The 23,706-nt window shown below is 41.6% G+C and overlaps 1 protein-coding gene across 1 annotated transcript; it reads right to left on the minus strand.

Annotated features, from left to right (window-relative positions):
- Positions 1 to 21,129: 21,129 nt before the first annotated feature.
- LOC311045923 (tripartite motif-containing protein 16-like) lies at positions 21,130 to 22,695 on the minus strand (the record flags this gene model as incomplete). Its single annotated transcript, XM_084057995.1, has 1 exon — positions 21,130 to 22,695. One exon carries the CDS (start codon positions 22,693 to 22,695, stop codon positions 21,130 to 21,132), a length of 1,566 nt encoding a protein of 521 aa, XP_083914121.1.
- Between the last annotated feature and the right edge of the window lie 1,011 nt (positions 22,696 to 23,706).

Raw genomic sequence — 23,706 nt, forward strand, 5'->3', positions numbered from 1 at the left:
ATAGTTGTACAGTAGATGGACAAGACACAGGGAGAGAGAAATGGGGAGAGACATGCAGTAAAGATCGCCGGGAACGGGACTCGAACCCGCGACGGCTGTCAGGCTACCTTAGAGCCTAGGTGCCAGATCAACTATTTCTAAATGCTTTGAAAATGTTTGGAAATGTGTGACTGGAATGACATGTATTATTCATTACTATGGTAGCAAGCGACCAGCTTCAACAGAGACTCAAAGAGCAAACGAGATCATAAACAATGTTAAGAGCAGAAAATGAGGAACAATTTACAAAGCATTGAGAATATTTGGGAATTTGAAAGTGCAGCCACAATATAATTAAAGTATATAAATTAAGTATTTTTTATTTTGTTTTTGGCAATTATTATCAGATTATCTTAGTTCCAATGTTGAATCATGTTCTAAACAGCCACTAGGGGGATAACAGAGTGGTGAAGTTTGAGAATTGTCCCATTTCAAACACTAGCACTTACGACTTTGTCTTGTAGGGTCACTGCCCAGTGGAGGGCACTGACAAATAGAGATAGGGTGAAGGATTGGCCCTTTATAACAAGGTGTAAGGATCACAGTAGCAGACTAATGAGATATTGATGTTAGTATAAGTACAGTTTAATTTGTGGCATGTATCACTCATTTCCACTAAGATGAAAGAATCAGCACATTGTGTCAATCTTTCTAGATTTCCATGATCAGTTTCTTTCTTTCTTTCTTTCTTTCTTGACTGTATGTATGGATTGGTGTTTCCTCAAAAATATCTCTCCACAAATACTTAATAATATAGATATATAATTTATACATACCAAAGAGATGTACGTATTTGGTGGCTACACCAGGATCCGGAACTACTTTGATCTGTGGAAAACTTACTTTGTCAGTATCCAATATTTTTGTTAAAAATCTACAAGATATACTAGGGAATCTGAAGACTCACCTCTTCAGACTCCACCTTAGCCCGTACCACTTGACGTAGCACTTGCCTTAGCCTCGACGACCTTGAAGGCTTATGCAAAGGCTAACATGTAATTTAGATAGCATGCTATTGTAGACAGATGCCAGGTCATTGTTTACCTGGCATCCTATTGTCTGTATAGTTTCAATGTGCAGATTATTGTTTTTTTTTGTTTATTCTACTGTTTACTTAAGATCCTAGATTACTATTTCTATGCATTTGATGTATTACCTTGTGTTGTCCTTGCTTACTGTAAATCCCTCTGGGTTAGGAGGGTCTGCTAAATGGCTAAATTGTAAATTGTAGTTGTAAATTGATGACATCATCAGTGGTCATTCAAAACCAGATTTCAATCTAACTTACTTACTTACTTACTTACTCACTTACTTACTTACTTACTTATACTGTAGTACTTACGGTACTTACTTACTTACTTACCTACTGACTTACTTACTTACTTACTTACTTACTTACTTACTTACTTACTTACTTACTTACTTACTTACTCACTTACTTGCTTACTTACTTAGCTGAGAGAGAGATGAAGGTGGGGACCAAACGTCTTTGATGAAAATAGCCGATCTACAAGCTCACAGCGCCATGAGCTGGCGTTGTGAGCTACGTATATAGATCTACTATTTTTGCCTAATGATCCCATCAGAATAGGGATGGTAAGGGCTGAAGTTACTATCACACACAAAGGGTGGCCACCCTGTAGTAACTCTGAGGACCCCCTAAGGGTCCCGGATCCCCTGCTGAAAGTACATCTTTTCAAATGGGGGTCCGCGGGATAATTAGGCCTATGTATTAATGTTGGGGTCCTTAATGAAAACTCCCAAGTCTATGGTCCCAAAACCATTGACTCAATCTAATTAACCTATATATCCTTAATCATGTTATGATTTTCTGCTTTCATAATGAAAACAAAACAAAATGTTAAAATCGGAAAAAGATGACAATTGACATTGCCATGTTTTATTTATATTATCATTAGTAATTGTATTGTCTAATATCACCTCAGTAAATAATCATTGTAGATTTCAACCCACTGTACCCATGTCATTTTATTATAACAAGAGCTTGTGAGTAATTGACTACATAAGCTTCCGCCCGACTCAATTGTTTGCTCTGAGAAATGTTCCCCACAAATACTGTACAACGACACACATTGCTGTGCAAGGTTTCTGTGCGTAGCAATTTTTATCAGAAGACAGAATTCATATTAAAACGGACACAAAGAATACAGACTCAGTGTGCAAGAGCCTTTACAGATTATACATTGTCAACACGGAATAGGAATATTCATTAGAAATGCATTTACAACGCTGTGATTCTTGCTGATAGTGTCTTATCAACGTAATTTAAAAGCTGTGGATAATTGTTGCTATATCGTCTCTGTCGGGTGGAAACCTGATATGTCCAAAACCGTTACTTTTCAGGATTCAAATTCAAAAGTAGCAGAAACGCGTCGCTTCGAGCTTGTAGATCTGCTACTTCTGATGCTTTTGTGTGAAGATGTAGTACGATCAAGTAGGGCGTTAATTTACGGAAAAACACAAAAAGTTAACTCATGGAGATAAGAGCTTTCTGCCCGACAGCAACGATATCTTTGACAGTTAGTAATACCTGCTGTTTTTAATAAAGCGTTGGAAACCTTGCATGTCCAAAACCGTTCCTTTATAAACATAGTGAAAATACGCTTCACGATGCGACACATTGCGAGCTTGTAGATCGGCTATTTTCTCTATTTTTGCTTGACACTGTATGACAAAGTAGAGGCTGAAAAAAATATAGATGATACAATACTGTAATGTAGAGCAATGCAATATCACAATATAGAACATGATAGGTTGTGTGTTGACAGCTAGTGGCTGTGTGTGTGTGTGTGTGTGTGTGTGTGTGTGTGTGTGTGTGTGTGTGCGTGTGCGTGCGTGCGTGCGTGCGTGCGTGCGTGCGTGCGTGCGTGCGTGCGTGTGTGCGCGTGTGTGCGTGTGTGTGTGCGTGTGTGTGCAGGTGGTGGGGGAGGGGGGACAAGGAGGTGATAAGCCCACCCACAGCCTCTCATTTCCTATCCTGTCTGTGATCTGTCAGATTATTATAGGTTATAGGTCCCCCCCCCCGCAGACACGCACGCACATGTGTGTGTGTGTGTGTGTGTGTGTGTGTGTGTGTGTGTGTGTGTGTGTGTGTGTGTGTGTGTGTGTGTGTGTGTCGGCCTGATGTCACCGATATGACGTCATAACTGGCCTCCAAGTACTATACTGCACTATTCTGATAATGGGCACAACAGGTATTCTGACAACAGGTACGACGAGTACATCAGGTATTGCAAGAACCGGAGGTGCTTGCATTCCCAACAGGAATATACTGTGTTCGGCATGTGTATACTGCCGATAGATCTGATCTTTCACAGAAAATGCCATGATCTTTCACAGTCTTTCCCTGATTCACACCTAATTCTGTGTTGATATTCCCATTATTGGGGAGTTAGGCTTACAATTAGGAAAATATCCAGGTCTGTTACACAGAGATTCATTGGGGTCCTTGAAATTAAATAGACGCCTTAACAGACGACGTCACACTGATAAGAACCAGTATGCGTGTGCAGGCCGGCACCAAATAAAACACATTATGTCATGTCTCTAGGACGCGCCTCACTAGCCAACACACAAGAGCAGGTTGAATGAACTGAAACCATCGCACCCCGAAACAATATGTTGGGAATTGATTGCATGAAACAATCACCTGTGCGTCCATTCTCAATGTTGGTAAACAAATAATTTGTCTATAGTTTGAGAACCACTGATTCAGAGTTAAGAGCCAAGTGACAACGAGTTCAACAGTTATGATGGGTATTGCATAACCCAACAAGCATCATTTCTAACGGCCACCGGCCTAGTACCACTAAAGGAAAGATTCAGCTCAATGTGTCAAAGATTCGATAGCCTGGACAGACGTCAACGATATGGGATCAGATCAGAGTACGTCTGATCCTATATTAGATAAGGATAATTCCTTTTAACAGGTCGTTCATGAAAGTCCTTGCGGTCTTGTTTCCAATGAGAACCTGTGAGCATGCGGGGTTAAGAGTCTTGCTCAGGGACAAATGTCATTTCATCGACACATACTGTATGCTGACCTGGCCTGGAATCGAACCTGGGGCAACCAGGGCCTCTGGCTCCCTAGGCGGGCTCACTAACCATTCAGCTATGGCCGCCCCATAATGTCAATTTTTCCCAAATATGGTATTTTAAACTGACATCTCAATATGACATCAGTCTGACATCAGAGTTGTTTGCGTGACATTTTTTAATGCTGTGCGAATATAAGTTGGAGCGTGTGCAATAGAACTAATCTTTTTTACAGATTTAGACTTGATCAATCTTTTAATACACTGTGGTATTTGTATCTGAAATGCTGCGTTGGACCTTTAATCTTAAAGGAGTACCAAAGAGAATCTTCCCCAAGGCTGTGACAGTGGGGCAGAAGCTGTACTGCTTTGGAGGGTACTTTAACATGATAGACAGGGGTCAGATTCATGTGCATATCTTCAACACAGTGTCTCTGGTCTGGATGAAGTTGCCTCGTGTGATAACAGGAAAAAGAAGACGTACCCTTTATGCCCCCGCCAACCGCGTGTTGCACACAGCTGTGCTGATAAAAGATATCATCTACATCTGGGGGGGAACAGTGTTTTTTAAGATTAAGAAGGATCTTGACTGGATTACCATCCAAGGCCGCAAATGCAACGTGCTTTATGTATTTGATGTCGACACCCATGAATGGTTAAAGGCCAATATTTCCGGGACTGTTCCAGAGGGGAGGAGGAACCACTCAGCATGTGTTTTGGGGAAGGTCATGTTTATACATGGAGGATACAACAAGCCAACAGGATACTATAATGACACCTACAAGTTGGACACCACAATAATGGTCTGGTCTTTAATTAACACCAGAGGCGCTATGCTACCTGGTTCATCAAAACACTCTGCCACTATTATTGGGACAAAGATGTTTGTATTTGGGGGTGTAGGGGACCAATGGAACTACAACAACACTATCAGAGTGTTTGACACAGAAACCAATTTATGGCTGAGCATGGCATCTGCACAGCTTCTTCCAGAACCACGCAGAAGTCATTCAGCCTTTACCTACAATGGAGAGCTGTATATAGTTGGTGGCCACAGCAGGAACCAGGGATTTAATGATCTGTGGAAACTCAATACAGGGACCTTCTCCTGGAAGAAGGTTGAGCTCAAGGGAAAAGGCCCATGTTCAATGAATACACTGTGCTTTTGCATGGTGGGATACCGTATCATCCTCTTTAGTGGATACAACCTGCATATCCTTGACTTGAGTCCCAGTATGAAGACTTTATGCAAGCTAGCAGTTATTCAGTACGGTCTGGAGCAGTCTGGACTCCCACACAACATCAGGTGGGAACTGGCAGCCATGACTACCGTCAGTAACAGCATGTAAAGTATAACCTCAGATCCACCGTCCGCCCAGGCTGATCCTCACACTGACATCATGAATTCAACATCCACCCGCCTGATAGAGATATGCGCTTCACTGAACGTACCTTTTGTCATGGTGTCCTTATTTTGGACATGTCATCATAGACACAAAAAAGAGGAAAAAAAGAAGAAAACAATCTAAACGGACTAAAAGTGACTAACTAAATGTGACATTACCTCAAACTTAATTTGTGTAGTTGTTTCCGTTCCAGTCAAAAATAGGTGAAAGGATGATTTTTGGCGGACAATAAAAATTATGTGAAAATTCCAATTCCAATGAAAATAGACAATAGGGGGAAAAAAAGAAAAAAAAAGGATTTTGTGAAAGTAGGCTATACAATTGTATACATCAATAGAACGTTAAAATGTATTCTACTAAATCTACAAGCTCACAACACACCTCAATGTGAAATGTTGTCAGCTTGCAGATAAAATATATATATATATATATTTTTTTTACTATTTTTTTTTTTTAGCTTTTTCTGCCTTTAATTGATAGTTGTACAGTAGATGGACAGGACACAGGGAGAGAGAGATGGGGAGAGGCATGCAGTAAAGATCGTCAGGAATGGGACTCGAACCCGCGATGCGCTGTCAGGCTACCTTAGCCTAGGTGCCAGATCAACTATTTTTAAATGCTTTGAAAATGTTTGACAATTTTCCAAATTGTCTGGAAATGTGTGCCTGGAATGACCAGCTTCAATAGAGACTCCAGAGCAAACGAGATCATAAACAATGTTAAGAGCAGAAAATGAGGAACAATTTACAAAGCATTGAGAATATTTGGGAATTTGAAAGTGCAGCCACAATGATAAAACGATATAAATTAAGTCCTTTTTATTTTGTTTTTGACAATTATTATCAGATTATCTTAGTTCCAATATTTTATCATGTTCTAAACAGCCACTAGGGGGATAACAGAGTGGTGAAGTTTGAGAAGTGTCCCATTTCAAACACTAGCACTTACGACTTTGTCTTGTAGGGTCACTCACTACCCAGTTAAGTGCAGGGCACTGACAAATAGGGATAGGGTGAAGGATTGGCCCTTTATGTCAAGGTGTACTGTAAGGATTACAGTAGCAGATAATGAGATATTGATGTTAGTATAACTACAGTTTAATTTGTGGCATGTATCACTCATTTCCACTAAAATGAAAAAATCAGCACAATGTGTTAATCTTTCTAGATTTCCATGATCAGTTTCTTTCTTTCTTTCTTTCTTTCTTTCTTTCTTTCTTTCTTGACTGTATGTATGTACGGTTTGAAAAAAACATGACATGAAAAAAATGCATACTTGCATCATGTCCAGGTGGTGTACTTGTACAAATGTATCCTTCTACAAATCACACAAATCTGTGAATCATTTCCACGAAAATGAAAGAATCAGCACAATGTGTCAATCTTTCTAGATTTCCATGGTCAGTGTCTTTCTTTCTTTCTTTCTTTCTTGACTGTATGTACGGTTTGAAATAAACATGACATGAAAGAAATGCATTACTACATCCGCTATTTCTGAATATATTTTTGTTCAAAATCCTGAAAGTATTGTAAAATATATACATTTAAAATGTTTTAACACAAATCTTCTCTTCTGGGGGTCCCTGGCACAACACATTTTCAGATGGGGTCCATCAATTAACATTGATTTTACGATATAAATTGGGGTCCCAGAGATATAAATGCCATTAAATGGGGGTCCTTGGCCTAATGCATGTCAAACTGCGGGTCCTTGACATGGAAATCACTGCTAAAGCTGTACAAAATCTTCTCTTAAGGGGGTCGCTGGCATTTTCAAATGGGGGTCCGCGGGCTAATAACTAAGTGGGCATTTTGGGGTCCTAGACATGAAAAAGTTTGAGAACCGCTGAGTTAAGGCCTTTGCAGACAGGGTGCGATTAGTCAATCAGTTTTTACCGCATGCGAAAAGACGCACGAATCGAACTGAGGTCGATTGAAAAAAAAAAAAACGCAACGCCGCAGCCACTTGCCGCACGGCAAATTTGGAGCCGGTGTGCATGAGGTCATAAAGAACCATGTGTTCATTAAAAATGAACACATGGTGGCCAGTTGAATGTAAACATTGTGACATGACTCACAGGATGAGCTTCACTTACTTTTCTGCATAATGAGTGCAAAAACCTTATATCTTATACTTTGTAACTGTTTGTGTTTTTTTGTAAATTAACGCCCTACTTGATACTTCATACTACAGAGTCACACAAAAGCATCAAACGTAGCAGCTCTACAAGCTCAAAACCGTGTTTTGAGCTTGTAGATCTGCTAGTTTTGCAATTTTGGTATTAGAATGCCATTACTTTTGTAGTTTTTACTCACATACAAGTTTGAATACAGGACTTTCACTTATTTAACTAATATTTATTTAAAATTAGGACTTTAAAGCTGCACTGTGTCACTTTCCGGATTTGAACCCTGGTCTCCTGTGCTAGTGCTTACCTTTTTTTTTATGTTTTATTTTTTTTTTACCACCAAGCTACTGTAATAGAGCCTGCTTGCTTGCTCAGGGTACAAACTGAATCTTGACCTTCATGTCAAAATGTGTGTCAAACCAGATTTTAGGTGAATCGTTCACATTTTCATAAAAGCATGAAACTTTTGCACAAGTACAGTTAGGGGCCCTGAGCATTTTCAGATATGGAGCCATCACAAAAAGACCCCTGGTGGCCATGGTGGCCATTTTACTATCCGCCATAATCAAATGATATACTTTGCATCATATCTCCTGAACCATACATGATAATATAGACTATTTGATGTCTACACCTATGTTGTGATGGTCAATAATTACAATACAATCATGTACAACATCATAAACTGTTCAGGTGAATAGTTGATGGTGAATTTAGTGATGTTTTGAGATAGTCTGGTGGTTTTGTCTCAAAATCATTCACTTTTTCACAAGAGTATGAAAGCGCAGCTTGTCGGACGGCTATTTTCTGCGAAAGCCTGCCCCCACAATAACAGAAAACAAAAAGACACTAGTACAGAGCCCTGAGGGACTCCGGTCAACCAGATGGGTTTAAGTGTGGTTAACCTCAGAGTGTCGGTGGTGGTGAGGCACTGACAAATAGGGATAGGGTGAAGGATTGGTCCTTTATGTCAAGGTGTAAGGATTACAGTAGCAGACTAATGAGATATTGATGTTAGTATAACTACAGTTTAATTTGTGGCATGTTATCCCTCCTTTCCACTAAAATGAAAGAATCAGCACAATGTGTCAATCTTTCTAGATTTCCATGATCAGTTTCTTTCTTTCTTTCTGTCTTTCTTTCTTTCTTTCTTTCTTTCTTTCTTTCTTTCTTGACTGTATGTACGGTTTTAAACCAGATGGGTTTAAGTGTGGTTAACCTCAGAGTGTCGGTGGTGGTGAGGCTGTGTGTTCACAACACTGCAGTCATTGTTACCGATCCGCTCCCAGCAGCTACTGGGTTAATGTGACACAGCTAGACTCATGCTGAAAAACAACTATTAACAACCTCTCTTAGTCTCGACTACATGTCTGTCTCTCTCTCTCTCTCTCTCTCTCTCTCTCTCTCGTGTGTGTGTGTGTGTGTGTGTGTGTGTGTGTGTGTGTGTGCTTGGTACATGCGTGTGTGCATGTGCATGTGCGTTTGCGTGTGTGAGGGTGATTGATTGCATGTTGTGTGTCTAGTTTGGTTCCATGTGAGTTCTTTGCCTGAGCGCCTAATTGTCTCTTGTCATTGTAGTGTCCTCACGCCATTTCAGAAAAATAAATAAATAAATAGAGGGAAGGTTAAAGTGGCCACTTATTCCAGGGGTGTCCAAATTGTTGATGTAGTCCGAGTCCCGACAAATATCTCTAAAACACTATTATGTCCCGGTTATCAAGACTCACTAACAAATTGTCCCGGTTTTTGCTGCAATTGAGATAATAATAGTTGTTTTCTGTCAGTAGCCAGTCAGAGTTAAGCCTCAGGGGCCACCGTAGGCTAGCTGTACTGGCACTTCCTTAGTCCCAATCAGTGAGAGTATTTAAAGGCCCTGCAATCTACTAACCATAGTCTGCTTGGTGGTTAATGGCTGCAGGTCTTGCGACCTAGGTCTCATGTTGTGTGTTTTATTATGTTCCCTGCCTGGGTGAGTAACACGCTGCATGTATGTTTTGAATGTTGCACTGACAATGCTGTTTTAGTATTTTAAACATTATTTTGTTACTGCTCAGGTTGAGGTCATGTGTCTCGAGTCCTGAGGAGACGAGTCCATGTGCCGAGAGGGATAATGTGACAGAACACAGACAATCCAAGGTATACAAATGATTTGCTGTTGTGGTGGTTGATTTGTTTTATTCTGTTTGTATGTTGTTCTAATGTATGTTGTTTCCACTTCCTTAGTTATCACCACTGCTGTTTTGTTTAGCCTGAGTTTTATCATTTGTTTTTATTGTTTATTGAGCCATTTCTGTTATACTAATTTATATTTTGTTTGTCTGTTCTCCCCCAACACTGCGACAAGCGTCGCTGCTATCCAGAGTCAACGGGAGCCGGGGGTATAGCCGACCAGCTGCAGGGGTCACGTAGTATCAGTAGCCCACGACCATATTAAGGTTTGATGTTGTGTGAACGCGAGCACCTCTTGCATGGTGTCGCTCTGTCTTTCTCGCATGCTGTGTGATTAAGTTGTGTGTGTGTGTGTGTTCTTTTAGTAATTCAGTTGGTTGAGGATTAGCCTACTTACTGTAGATTTTAGCTCCCCCTGTGCATGGTCGACAGTTGCCTACCTGCCCGTTGGCCCTGGCGTTAGCCCGTCTTTGTTTCCTTTGTGAGTGATTATTGTGATAGTTACTTGGGATTGCAACATTCAGTTTATGTATTATAGTATATTGTGATTATGTGTTTTTTATGATTGGATTGTATTACACTGCCTTGATATTCTATGTAGGCTGTTAATAAATATATGTACTGAAATGTTTCTGTGCTAAAACTTCCGTATGTTTGGGGGAAAACTCATGTCTCAGGCCTCATTGGCGAACTTGCATTATGTTGGGGAACCCGATTTAAAGGTTGTATACTTAACTTCCTTGGTTAACCATTGCCAAGGTGACGTAGTCTTACAATTTAACAATTATAGTAAATTCCTTAGTAAAGTGGCATGTAAACACGCTTACCAATCAGAAAACCTGAACAATGCTTTACATGTCTAAATTCAACACTGATGTGCGCCAATTAGTGATTGTCTGCCTGCAACACCTATGGTGCGTATAGATGTGTCCGTGCATGAACGTGCATTAATGGATGATTGTGCGCTTGCACAGGCGTGCGCATTCATCCAAGAGTCCCGGTTTGGAGGGCTGAAAACATGGTCCCCCTAGATTAAGGTTGTGTTCCATTCAAACAGAGTCAGGGTGTTGCTATTGTGCATGTGCAAGCTCACTGGATAGGCTTTGTGACACTGAATGGAAAAGAGCCTTAATTAGTATAATTGAAAAGTAAGAAGAGGCCCAATTTCTTGCCAATGTAGTTGCCAAGCATGTGAGCCACTCACTCATCTGTGCTATAAACAAAACAAAAGCAATTCATCCTTATTTCAGCCTCTTGCACATGCATGTGCTGCATTGCAATTGTATTTACAGTCCAATGGATTGTCTTTTGTCCAAATGGCAGTGTAGCCAAATGTAACCAGGTGTGAAAAGGCTCTACAAAAATGTATATACAAATCTATCTTTCACATGAGACTGAACACACGTAAGCAGTTAGGAATCACGTCTACGCAACAAACAAGTGAGCATGTGAGTCGAGCCCATTGGTCGAACTTTCTTCTCGAGCTGTGGGCTCAAACTTGCAGTACCAAAGATGGCCACGTATCAACTTGTTCCTTCAACCGTCACCTCCCGGGGGCTTGGATCCACTGATCTTCTGGTTCCTGTCAGACCTGGGGGGACCGAAACAACACAGGACGGACACAGAAGTTTAGTAAGGATAAGGATAATTCCTTTTAACAGGTCGTTCATGAAAGTCCTTGCGGTCTTGTTTCCAATGAGAACCTGTGAGCAATTAGGGGTTAAGAGTATTGCTCAGGGACAAATTTCATTTCATCGACACATATGCTGTAGTGGCCGGGAATCGTACCTGCGGCAACCAGGGCCTCTGGTTCCCTAGGCGGGATCACTAACCACTCAGCTATGGCCGCCCCCAGTCCGGGGGAGACCTCAATTTACACTTTAATATCTATCCTCACTGTTAATCTATTTCTGCGAGTGTATAAATGGGGGTTAATTTGAACACACTCAGAATTACAGACTTGTGAAGGTCCATTTGGACCCCACGTTGAGAACCAGTGTTGTACAACCTCTGTAACAGTGGAGGCCCCGCCCACAGCTGTGGATGCCTCGGCTTCTCTCTCTTGTTCCCTTCTCTGAATTTCTTCTCCTGTAGAATACTGTACAGTATATACTGTAATATAAATATGATTGTACAGTATATTCAACTTCATATAAATATGGTTGTACAGTAGGCTATATTTCACATAAAAAGTGAAATGGGTCATTCCAGAATTGGAGGACATTTGGGCTTCCGAATTTTTGAAAAAATAACCTATTTGACAAACTTCTGTTATATATTCATCAATAATAGGTCATATACTATCAAAAGCTTGATTAGCTCAGCTCAGGCATCAAAGGTATTTTTTATTACATGTTTTATATGGGTTATAGTAACAGGGCTGCAAGTAACAGTAACAGGGCTGCAAGTAACAGGATTGCAAATCTTTGCTAATGCTAGCTTTTTCTCAGGAATAGAAGCTAGCTGTTTAGCTAGATGTTAGCATTTACCAAGAGGACAAACTCACATAAATAAATAAGTAAATCTTTTTTTGTCAAGTATTTATCTTATTCTGGAAATATGCATAACAGGGTTGCGTGAGGTAGGTTGAGACATTCAAGTAAGGCTGACAATGTTATACAAATATGAATAATAGAAGAGAGGAGATGCCTTTGCTCTACCCATGATGTTAGGAAAGTGTTTGATGATGTCACTTCTAGTGTGTCATGTGACTCACACTTTTCTTCTTCTTTTACCATGCTAAAAGGTTTAAGGTAACAGGGTTGCATGCAAGTTGTGGGACACAGGTTCCTTGCATAATAATACTTATTTAAAATATTAGGTTAATTAAAACATATGTTTCCACATCTACAAGAGACATCTATGAACAAAATAATGTAAAAGAAAGTAGATTTAAATGTAATTTTAACAGTTTTATCTGAGATTCAAATTGACAACCAAGGGGGTGGGACAAGAGAAAACTTGCATTTTAGGGGTACTACAGACTTATTTGGTATTTTTTTAAATATGTTTTTAAAAAAATGCTCCAAGTTGATTTAGATTTGGTCTCAGGACAAGTAAAAGTTACATTACAAATGCACTATTTAGTATTTTGTAAATGGATTATTTGACATTTCGTGGGTGGGACGTAAAATGTCCTCCAATTCTGGAATGACCCAAATGATGACAGTGAAAAAAAGAAAAGTCTGCAGTCATACTGACTTTATTTGCTTGTAGAATAAACTGTGTAAAGATCTCGGCTACAGGATGTAATGCTACGATAATATCCGCATATTATCGTAGCATTACATCCTGTAGCCGAGATCTTTATCAGAATTGTTAACATATGAACTACAGAGCAACAATGAAAGCAAATTGACTCATGTTGGCTTGAATGAGGCATACAGAAAACACACAGACATGTTTGAAAAGTGAAGGGCTCCTTTAAGCCCTATATATATATATATTCTCATAGGGGTTAAAGCCTGTTAAGCCCTTAAAGCACATTTATATCCTCTTATTTTTCAGTTTCATTTTTACTTTTTCTTCTTTTTTTTCCAGACCCAAGGGGTCTGGCTTACATGGGGCTTTGTACCTGTTTTCTCCCTACATGGGCATGCCCCCTTTGTCCTTAGGCCCAGCCATAAAAGTCTGTCCCCCTTTCGTCCATATATGGGCATACACAGACTGACACGTCATGTGAAGTCCGGCTTATAAAAGTCTGTCCCCCTTTCGTCCATACATGGGCATAGGCACATGGGCATCTGCCGGGTCTGGCAGAACCAGGTCTCCTGGTCTTGTTTCCCTCTGTGTCCTGAATATTATGTCTTTTTGTTCTATTAAGGAGATACATGTTTAACTTAGTTTTTCTTTTCTTTTACTGAATTCAAATGTCCTTTTATAATGTGTTTCCTTTGCCTAAAGAGAGAGTTCACCCCCTTTTTTCCTATCGATTAGTCACCCCAAGGAGACTTGAATTCATGGATATTTTGAATATATATATTTTTTATTTTTGTCGCATTCCTAAGCCAATAATTTGTTGACCGGCTGTGACAAACCATAAATACTCTGACAGGACAAGACATACTTTGATCTGATCCCATAGCCTGGACGGATGGTGGATCAGAGGTTATACATTATGTTGCTGTCGGTTGTCATGGCTGCCAGTTCCCACTTGATGTCATGTGGCAGTCCAGACTGCTCCAGACCATACTGAATAACTGCTAGCTTGCATAACATCTTCATACTAGGACTTAAGTCTAAGATGCACAGGTTGAATCCACCAAAGAAGATGATACGATCTCCCACCATGCAACAGTCCCCTAAATTCAAATTAGACAGGCCTTTCCCCTTGGGCTCAACCTTCCTCCAGGCGAATGTCTTTGTATTGAATTTCCACATATCAACAAACTCCTGGTTCACATTGTAGCCACCAAATATGTACAGCTCTCCATTGTAGGCAAAGGCTGAATGACCTCTGCGTTGTTCTGGAAGGAGCTGTGCAGAAGGCGTGTTCAGCCAGAAGTTGGTCTCTGTGTCAAACACTCTGACAGTGTTGTTGTAGACCTGGTCCCCTTCACCCCCAAATACAAACATCTTTGTCCCGATAATAGTGGCAGAGTGATCTAATGAAACAGGTGTCATATCGCCTCTGGTTTCAATTAAAGACCAGACTATTGTGGTCGTGTCCAACTTGTAGATGTCATTATAGACTCTAGGCTTGGTGTATCCTCCATGTATATACATGGCCTTCCCCAAGACACAGGCTGAGTGGTGCCTCCTCGCCTCTGGAACTGTCCCAGAAATCTTGGGCGTAAACCATCTGTGGGTGTCGACATCAAATGCATAAAGCACGTTGCAGTGTTGACCATTGATAGATATCCAGGTGTCGTCATGGTCCTCTATTTCAAAATCCACGACCCCCCCCCAGACGTAGATGATATGGTTTATCAGCACAGCTGTGTGGCCCACACGGTTGGCGGGAACCTCAAGGGTAAGTTCTCCTCTTCCAGTTGTCACAGGAGGCAACTTCATGCAGCGCAAAGACACAGTGTTGAAGACGTCTAGCTGAATCTGATCACTGTCGTTCATGTCACTGAACCCGCCAAAGGAGTACAGCTTGTTCCCCACTGTCACAGCAGCGTAGCAGTATCTCCAAGTTTCTCCTATATGCTTAAATGTCCAATGCTGCATGTTTGACAAAAGCTCCACAGTGTATGCACGGATTGATAGTCTCTCTCTGTAAAATAAGTTAGTTATATTGCGCGCATCACAACTTATATTGGTACAGTGGCACACATGTCAAGCAAAGAACTCCAAATTTGGCAAGACTGACTGTGATAGGATCCAGATGTACCCTCATCAACACCTGTCCAGCCTAAGGATATTTTTGACTCATTTTGCTGTATCTTAAATTTAGTGGACATTTGTGGTACTGAATGAACAAATGAATGAATGAATGAATTATTTATTTTTGTGTCCGGCTGCCTTTCACAGCCCATCCCTTATGGGATTATTCAGACACAATATACACCGTTTTTCCAGTGCCAACATGCTGACACAAACAAAAAAAAAGAATAAACAAAATAAATAAATACCACACTGCATACATAACTCTAATCAGAAGTACAATTTAGTATTCTAATTTTCAAACTAGAGAGTGGAGGGCAAGAGAGAGAGAGAGAGAAAAGAACACAGAGAGAATGAACAGAAGACAGTAGGCCGCTGCTTGGCCCTCACACCTACATCGCACTGCCAATCCGACCAATGTGCCCATATAGAGATCTCTGTGTTTGTCAGTCCTTGTCCCTTTTATGCCCATATATGAAGATCACTGATGTCATCAGTATATGCCCATATTTGAGCATACTCCCTTTTGTGTCCATATGTGGAGCTGACTGATTTGTTTGCCCCTGATGCCATGAGGTTAGACAACACACTCCATATTTTGACGTAGCTGCATTGGAAACTCCTTATATGGTTATGGCTCAGTCATAGTTCCGCAACCTGTCAGTGATCCTAGGACTCCGGAAGAAGGATACACCCGGAAATCACGTGGTCTAAAAAACATTCTAGCCTATCCGGTCTTACGTTATCAGAGTTATAAAATGACATTTATCTCTTATTTCTTTTCCCAGAAAAGAAATATTCAACTGCCGATAACTAAAGAACGGAGAGACCCTCGTCTTTCCCCCAGACATCTGACGATCTCGAAAGATTTGTAAAAGTGCTGGCAGTTGCTGATTAATTAATTAATTAATTCCCGGCAGTTAATGTGTTAAGCCAATTTTGATATAATATAAGAAGATATGCCACAAATTAAACTACAGTTAACACCAATATCATTAGCTTGTTCCTTTAACTTGATATTGGGTCCTATCTTCCACCCGGTAAGTGAAAATTGAGGTTTGAAATGATGACAATTGGAGAGAGTTTGTTGATGAGACAGACAGGCATTGTCTGACAATACAAATTCAAAGGGACTGTATTGGCATGAGAAAACATACATTTGCATTGCCAAAGCAAAAGTGGCAATACAATCGAAACAAAATCAATGCATGTACAATTGAAAGGGAACAAAGAAATGTGTAAACAGATCTGTGTTACATTGCAAGGGGCGGTTTACAACCCGAGTCTGAGTCCTTCTATCCCAAGCTGATAATTATGTCTGTCTGCACTGGCCTGCTTTGGATGGCAGTGCTTTAGCACTCCAACACTCCAACATAACACGCCATTGTCAACATAATCACACACTACACCAATAGTTCTCAAACCTTTTCATGTCAAGGACCCCCAAAATGATATGAATTTGTCTGCGCAATTTTTTTTAATAGCTAAAGTATAAAATATGGTTAAAGTGGTTAAACTTATTGTGACGCTACATTAACTGATTTTGTAGGGGACCCCCTGATATAGAAAGATGGCAGATTTGAAATCGCTGAAAATCGCTTCCTTTACGGTCTGTAGAAACCATGGGTTTGCCGATGTCCATATTATTTTTACAGTCTATGGTGCGTACCAACCATGCATGTAAAATGAGATGTTAAGAACATAATATGTCAACGGCTCTTTGGTCAGTGAGGGTGTTTGTCAATCACTATAATTGCTTTCTGTTAGTTGGTGATTGCTTTTCAAAGATCACTGATTTGATTGTAGATTCTCTCTCCACACACACACGCACGCACGCACGCACGCACGCACGCACGCACGCACACACACACACACACACACACACACACACACACACACACACACACACACACACACACACACACACACACACACACACACACACACACACACCACAGTTTGAACTTCTTATCCTATCCCTAAGGGAGATGCCAGCCACCCTCCTTGAGAAAACTAATTCCGGCTACTTTCTTGGTCTTTCAGTCATGATGACCCACACTTCATGACCACAGGTGAGACCAGGAATGCAGATTAGGGCAACTATTGATTATCCTCACACAGGACATACACAAAAGGACAAACCAATGCTCACGATACATACCAGGCACACAATGGTCTCTCTTACACTCTCAGCTTCCCTACTGTCTTTCTCAACTTGCTCAATGATGCGTTGTGAGCTTGTAGATCTGCTAGTTTTGAATAGACAATTTTTAAAACAGGTATGGAGGTTTTGCCCTTTCTAGCGATCATGAGTGGTCACTAGAGAGAGGTTTCAGAGGTGTGTGCAAGTCCCAGAAGTTGGCTCGTGACTCTTCAAAACTACCGTTGCTTTTCACTCTCTGCACTGCTGACAGGACAAAGCTGGGCTTCTTGACCAATCAGTGATCATTGTAGCCAACAACATGTCGGAGGCGCAGAACACCCACAATTTGTTCTGAGACCGTGCCCAGCCGAAGTTCAGAATGACGTCAAAGTGTAGTTTGTAACCGAACAAATTTGGCCTGTTCTGGTGTTGCTTGCATTAAGGCCAGTCCACACCAACGCAACTAGTTGCAACTTGCAACCAGTTGCAAGACATTGAAGCGGTGTGGACTGACCAGTTGTAGACCGGTGCCATTTGGGGATAATGGATGCAACTAGTTGCAGTTGCAACTAGTTGCGTTGTGGTGTGGACTGGCCTAAAGGCTCCGGAGTTACACATTTTGAGATAGGGTTTAGGATTGGACATTTAGACGTTAGGTTTAGTAGTTAGGGTTAGAGTTAATGCCAGATGTATACTTTGGTGTGTGCCAGTGTTGTACACAGAAAAGGGTGTGTGTGTGTGTGTGTGTGTGTGTGTGTGTGTGTGTGTGTGTGTGTGTGTGTGTGTGTGTGTGTGTGTGTGTGTGTGTGTGTGTGTGTGTGTGTGTGTGCGCGTGCGTGCGTGCGTGCAGGTTTCTATTGTCAGCAACTTTATGTCAGGATTTGTCTCCTTGTGTTTTATTTTGTAGTGATATTTGAGTGTGTCCTGCAACATTGATACAGCAAACTGGGAGGATGAAGCTGCCGACAGGGAAAGGTGGAGGCACAAAGTTACCCAAAGCATTGAGACTTTCGAACAGGCAAGAGCGGCATCAATCCAAGACAAGAGAGACCGCAGGAAACGAGGACCTCTCGCCTCAACACAGGACAAAACTCCCTGCAGTGTCTGTGGAAGACTGTGTCCCCCAGGGATAGGGCTACGCTCCCACATGAGGAGCCACGCTAAGAGGAAATAACTGCCTGTCTACTCATCCGTCGGATCGACGGGAGACTCCACCACTCATAGGTTTTACTTTACTAATGTGATCCTTTTAATGTTGTAGTAATGTTCCTAGTGTTTCCTGTCTGCCTACTTACTGGATGTTGCCTGTCTTGTCTCACTGCCCTGTGATTATTAGTTATCTCCACCTGTGTCCTGTTAGTCTCCTAGCCTATCCCTGTGTTGATTGTCTAAATGGACTGCATTTATATTACGCTTTTCTCCAATGCACTTTGCATTGTATTTAACATTCACCCATTCACACGCCGATGGCGGAGGAAACCATTCGAGGCACCTTTTAGGGGTTCAGTGTATTGCTCAAGAACACATGAAGCCAGGAGGAGCCGGCTAATGAACCTGGGAACCTTCGGATTCCAAGTCGGCCGCTCTACCTCCTAAATCACTGCCACACTCAATTAACTGTCCACCGAGTTCACATGAGTGTCTATTTAAACCCTGTGTTTGCTGCCGGATTGTAACCTCTGTTTTTTCTGTTCTTTACTGTTGATTTTTGTGAATTTATTCTGACTGTATTTGGGTTTCTTTTACTTTTTTTTCTGATTGAGAGTACCAGGTTTGAAATTATATTGACTTTGAACTGTGATCTTAAGTTCATTAAAACCCTGTTTCAAGCATCTTCAATTTCATAGCTTTGACCTCAAACAGTGAGTGTGTGTGTGTGTGTGTGTGTGTGTGTGTGTGTGTGTATGTGTGTGTGTGTGTGTGTGTGTGTGTGTGTGTGTGTGTGTGTGTGTGTGTGTGTGTGTGTGTGTGTGTGTGTGTGTGTGTGTGTGTGTGAGTGTGTCACACTGGCTGGGCTTTAGACAGCCATAACTCCAGTTCCCAGCGTGCTAAACTTCCCAAACTTGGTAGGTGCTCTTAGATGTCCAATAGGGACAGGCTGTAATTGCTTAAGCCCGCCCGTCTGCCTTTCTATTGGCTGGGCTTTAAACAGCCATAACTCCAGTTCACAGCATGTTTAACTTCCAAAACTTGGTAGGTGCTCTTGGATGGCCAATAAGGACATGCTGTTATTGCTCAAGCCCCGTCCACCTCTGTGTTCCTGTTGAGCAGCCTTGCAATGATCAAATCAAAAACACCACTCACTTCACACTGGGTGTGATTTTTTGCAATTTTACTATGACTCAGGTATTGTGGTCGAGTACTTTGTCCAGCAATTACATTTTGATAGATAAATGGACATCCAAAATTCAATTTCAGTAGTGTATCACTCAATCAATCAATTTGTTAATATCAACGTTTATGTTTAACTTTAATTTAAGGCCATTTCTCCTTCATGCATATTTGAGATAATCAGAATAATGTGTGTCACTTGGAGTACTGTAAGACCTTCAAGTCTTTCATTACTGCAAAGTTCACAGTCTTTTTTACTGGTTTTCAGCCATTCCACATATTATGTGTATAGAAACAATAAAATCATTGAATATTTCCTTCACAGGGTCTTTTAAGGACCACTTCAGCCATTTTCAACCTGTCTTCATATAATTGGCCTTCACTAATGCTCATTATAATTTGGTACAATGTTTTTGTCTATTCCCTCTGTCTCAGAGGAGGGCTGTGGACAGTTCGGAAATCCGCCTAGGCCTACCAGTGACATCATTTGGTAGGCAGGTTTGGTCATTTCAAACAAGATTTCAAATGAGAAAAATGGCTTCTATTTTATTGAACTTCACTTGAATAGAAATCTTGCAGTTTCTATTAGCTCGGAATCCCCATTGATGAGCTGTCCACAGCCCTCCTCTGAGACACTGAGTAGAACAAAAGGGTACCATATTATAATGAGCATTAGTGAGAACCAATTAGTTGAGGATGCGTTGAAAATGGGCGAAGTGGGCCTTTATCAATTTGATTTGGCTATAGCATGTTGTTCTTTGCATTTTCAAATTCTGCTGCATTTTTTTTTTTTTGTAAATATATGTATTGTTGCGAACGCGGAAGGAGGCGCGCCTTGAGCTTACTATGAAAGTCTGCTCGGCTTGTGTGTGTGTCTGTCTGTCTGTGTGCAGTGCACTGCCTGGGTGTGGCAGACAGAGTGCGCCAGAGTGCAGCTACAGTCAAAACACACACACACACACACACACACACACACACACACACACACACACAAAGTCCGTAAATACACAATATTTTCGAGCTGCGTTCGCTTCCAGCGTTCGCGCGTCTTACTTGTATTTTTTAAATAAATGATTGTGTTCCCTATAAATGGGGTCCAGGGACCCCCAGGGTTCCATGAGAGGGTTCCAAATGGACCCCTATAGGTCTTTAATTCAAATGGACACTTATGGGTCTATTTGGTTCACTCTCAGAGTTATGGGGGTCCTTGAAATTCAAAAGTTTGAGACACATTCATCTAAATACATTTCTATTGGTGCCAGGCCTCACTTGTCTGGGACTTGGGGAGTGGCACTGCACCTTGGGCTGGTGCTGTAAGTGTTGCCAGATTCTGTGAGAGAAACAAGCAACCAGGTCTAGGAAAACACGCCCAAAAGAAGCGACCATGGTCCACATGAACACTTTTAAACATATGCATCAGCTATTTGAAAATGGCAGATCTACAAGCTCACAACGCGTCGCATCTGCTATTTTCAAATAAAATCTTAGGGGGAAATTATAATAAGCAGACCTGGCAACATGGGTGCTGTACTAGAGGTCACATAACTCAACAGTGGATCCATTGATTGGTGGAAGCCAGAATCCAGCATAGAGCGGCTGGGTGAATGTGGTCTGCACTCTGTGGAGGAGAGTCATGGTGTCAGAGACGCTGTAGAAGGACAGAGAACCGGCACTGTGATCCAGGTACACTCCTACCCTGGAGGACACGGGACCTGGGATGAAAGTACCAGTGTCCTTGTGTCTGAAGTCATAAGACCTCTTATAACACATTAAAGACCAAGATTTATCATTCAGTCCAAACTGACATTCATAAACGTATCCTCTTCTGATGATATCTATATACGAGACCGCTATGTCAACGCGTTGTCCAATCAACTCCACCTCCCAGTAACAGCGTCCAGTCAGACCCTCTCTACTCAGAACCTGACAGACTTCATTGAATCTGTCGAGGTGTTGAGGATATGATTGTTGTTTGTCCATCCATGTAACCTTTCTGTTCCCTTTAGCCAGAGACAAGTCTGTATGGGCAGTGTTTGGATCCAGTGTGATTGGACATGAATATATTATGAACTCAGCTCTGGTCCTGGGTTCCGGTGCTGACAGTAAAACATCCACTCTATTCACTGTCTCTGAGACCTTTGACCCTTCCTCTTTATCTTTAGGAATGTCCTCTAGTTCGTCCCTCATCTTTGACACGGCCACAGTCACATCTTCAAAGTATCTCTGAGGACGGACATTGCTGCTGACTGGGTGTGCAGATTCGCTGATCTTTGAGAGGGAGGTGTAACGTTGTAGAAAATTGATATGATCCTCTGTGTGTGAGAGCTGCTCCAGCTCAGCATGTCTCCTCCTCAGTCCAGTAACCTCCTGCTCCACACGGTTCCTCTGTTCTTCAGCGCGACTGACTTCGTTCTTCAGCTGGTCTCTGATCAGGGCAAACACCTTAACGTCTTTCTCTCCCTCTTGGATTCTCAGCTGGAAGTTCCTTTTGCTCGTATCAAGTTCTTTCTGTTTCTCAGTCCTTTCAGCTGCAGCTGAGATGATATCATGGCCTTTGTGTTCTTCCACGGAGCACAGATAACAGATACACTGCTGATCAGTACGACAGAAAAGCTTTGTCACCTCGTCGTGAAGAGAGCAGATGTTCTCCTGAAGCTTGGTGGAGGCTTCGATCAGCTTGTGTTTCTTAAAGGCAGGAGACTGATAGTGAGGCTGGAGGTGAGTGTCACAGTAAGAGACCAGACACTGAAGACACGTCTTCACAGCTTTCAGTTTTCTCCCAGTGCAGACATCACAGGCCACATCTCCGGGTCCAGCATGGCAGTGATCAGGAGGAACAGCTTGGAGTCTCGTCTTCTTCAGTAAATCCATCATGTCCGCCAACATGTTGTTTTTCTTCAGAACAGGTCTTGGGGTGAACATTTGGCTGCACTGTGGACAGCTGAATCTTTCTCTTTGATCATCTTGGCTCCAGTATCCCTCAATACACCTACTGCAGTAGTTGTGTCCACAGGGAACAGTCACCGGGTGCTTGAGTAGATCCAGACAAATGGAACAGCAGAACTGTGTCTGGTCCAACTGAATTGGTTGAGCCATTTAAGAGCTGACTGTCTAAAATAGCATCTGAGCAAATGTTATCAGCAATGCCAACTAAAACTTCATCGGAAGTTGATACATAGAGATCAATTTATTGGCAAAAAATGATGACGTTGCATTGTGATGTCTTTACGTCATTACATACCCACAAAGTAATGATTACTTAACAAGCCAAAATGGTACCAGTAAAACTCAGAAAGCCCCAATGCATGCCCCCATCCAGTTATGCAATACCCGTTGTACCCATTGTCAGAGTGTCCCTTTTATGGCCATATATGGATATCTCTGTATCTATCTGTCTGTCTGTCTGTCTGTCTGTCTGTCTGTCTGTCTGTCTGTCTGTCTGTCTGTCTGTGTCCCTTTTTTACGAAGATCCCTGATGGCATCATATGCACCTCCATGGGCATACAGTATATTCATATTGGTTGGATCGGCGGTTCTGGACAATACAACTGCCGGTCAAACCAACTTCACGCTGGGCACTGCACTCCCTCGGGTCCTCTGTGATACGCGTTCCGAGTTTAAAGTCGAACGGCTGGATGGGACGGAGTTCAAGACGCGCAAAAGACAGTTACACACGCTCACGCTCACAGAGACAAAGATGTCATGTCACTTTCTAGGATAATAAAATAGTAAAACAAATTATTAACAAATTGTACAATTTCTCAATAGACAAATAACTAACACTAGCGGTTTCTGAGGTCAAGGAAATCATTCAGTTGCTTTATTTATATCAAAATAATGTTGTTCTTGAAGGCTGAGAATGTTGACCTTGAGAGAAACACAGCAAAATGATGAAGAAATTGTTCTAGATACAAACCACAGATGTGATCTACTTGACTATATACACAAAGACATGCTGACAGCGTCAGTTTCACAGTATTCTTTAAAATAAGTCTGATTTGGCCTGTTTGCACAGGCAACTATTTGTAGTAAGCAAGACACTTAACCAGACAACTTCTCCCCCAGTGCTCTTTAACATCACCCACTGATCCTAATAGTTAGGATGGT

Source organism: Gymnoscopelus microlampas (genome assembly GCF_963454915.1).
Source record: "Gymnoscopelus microlampas genome assembly, chromosome: 5".
Classification (NCBI taxonomy): Eukaryota; Metazoa; Chordata; class Actinopteri; order Myctophiformes; family Myctophidae; genus Gymnoscopelus; species Gymnoscopelus microlampas.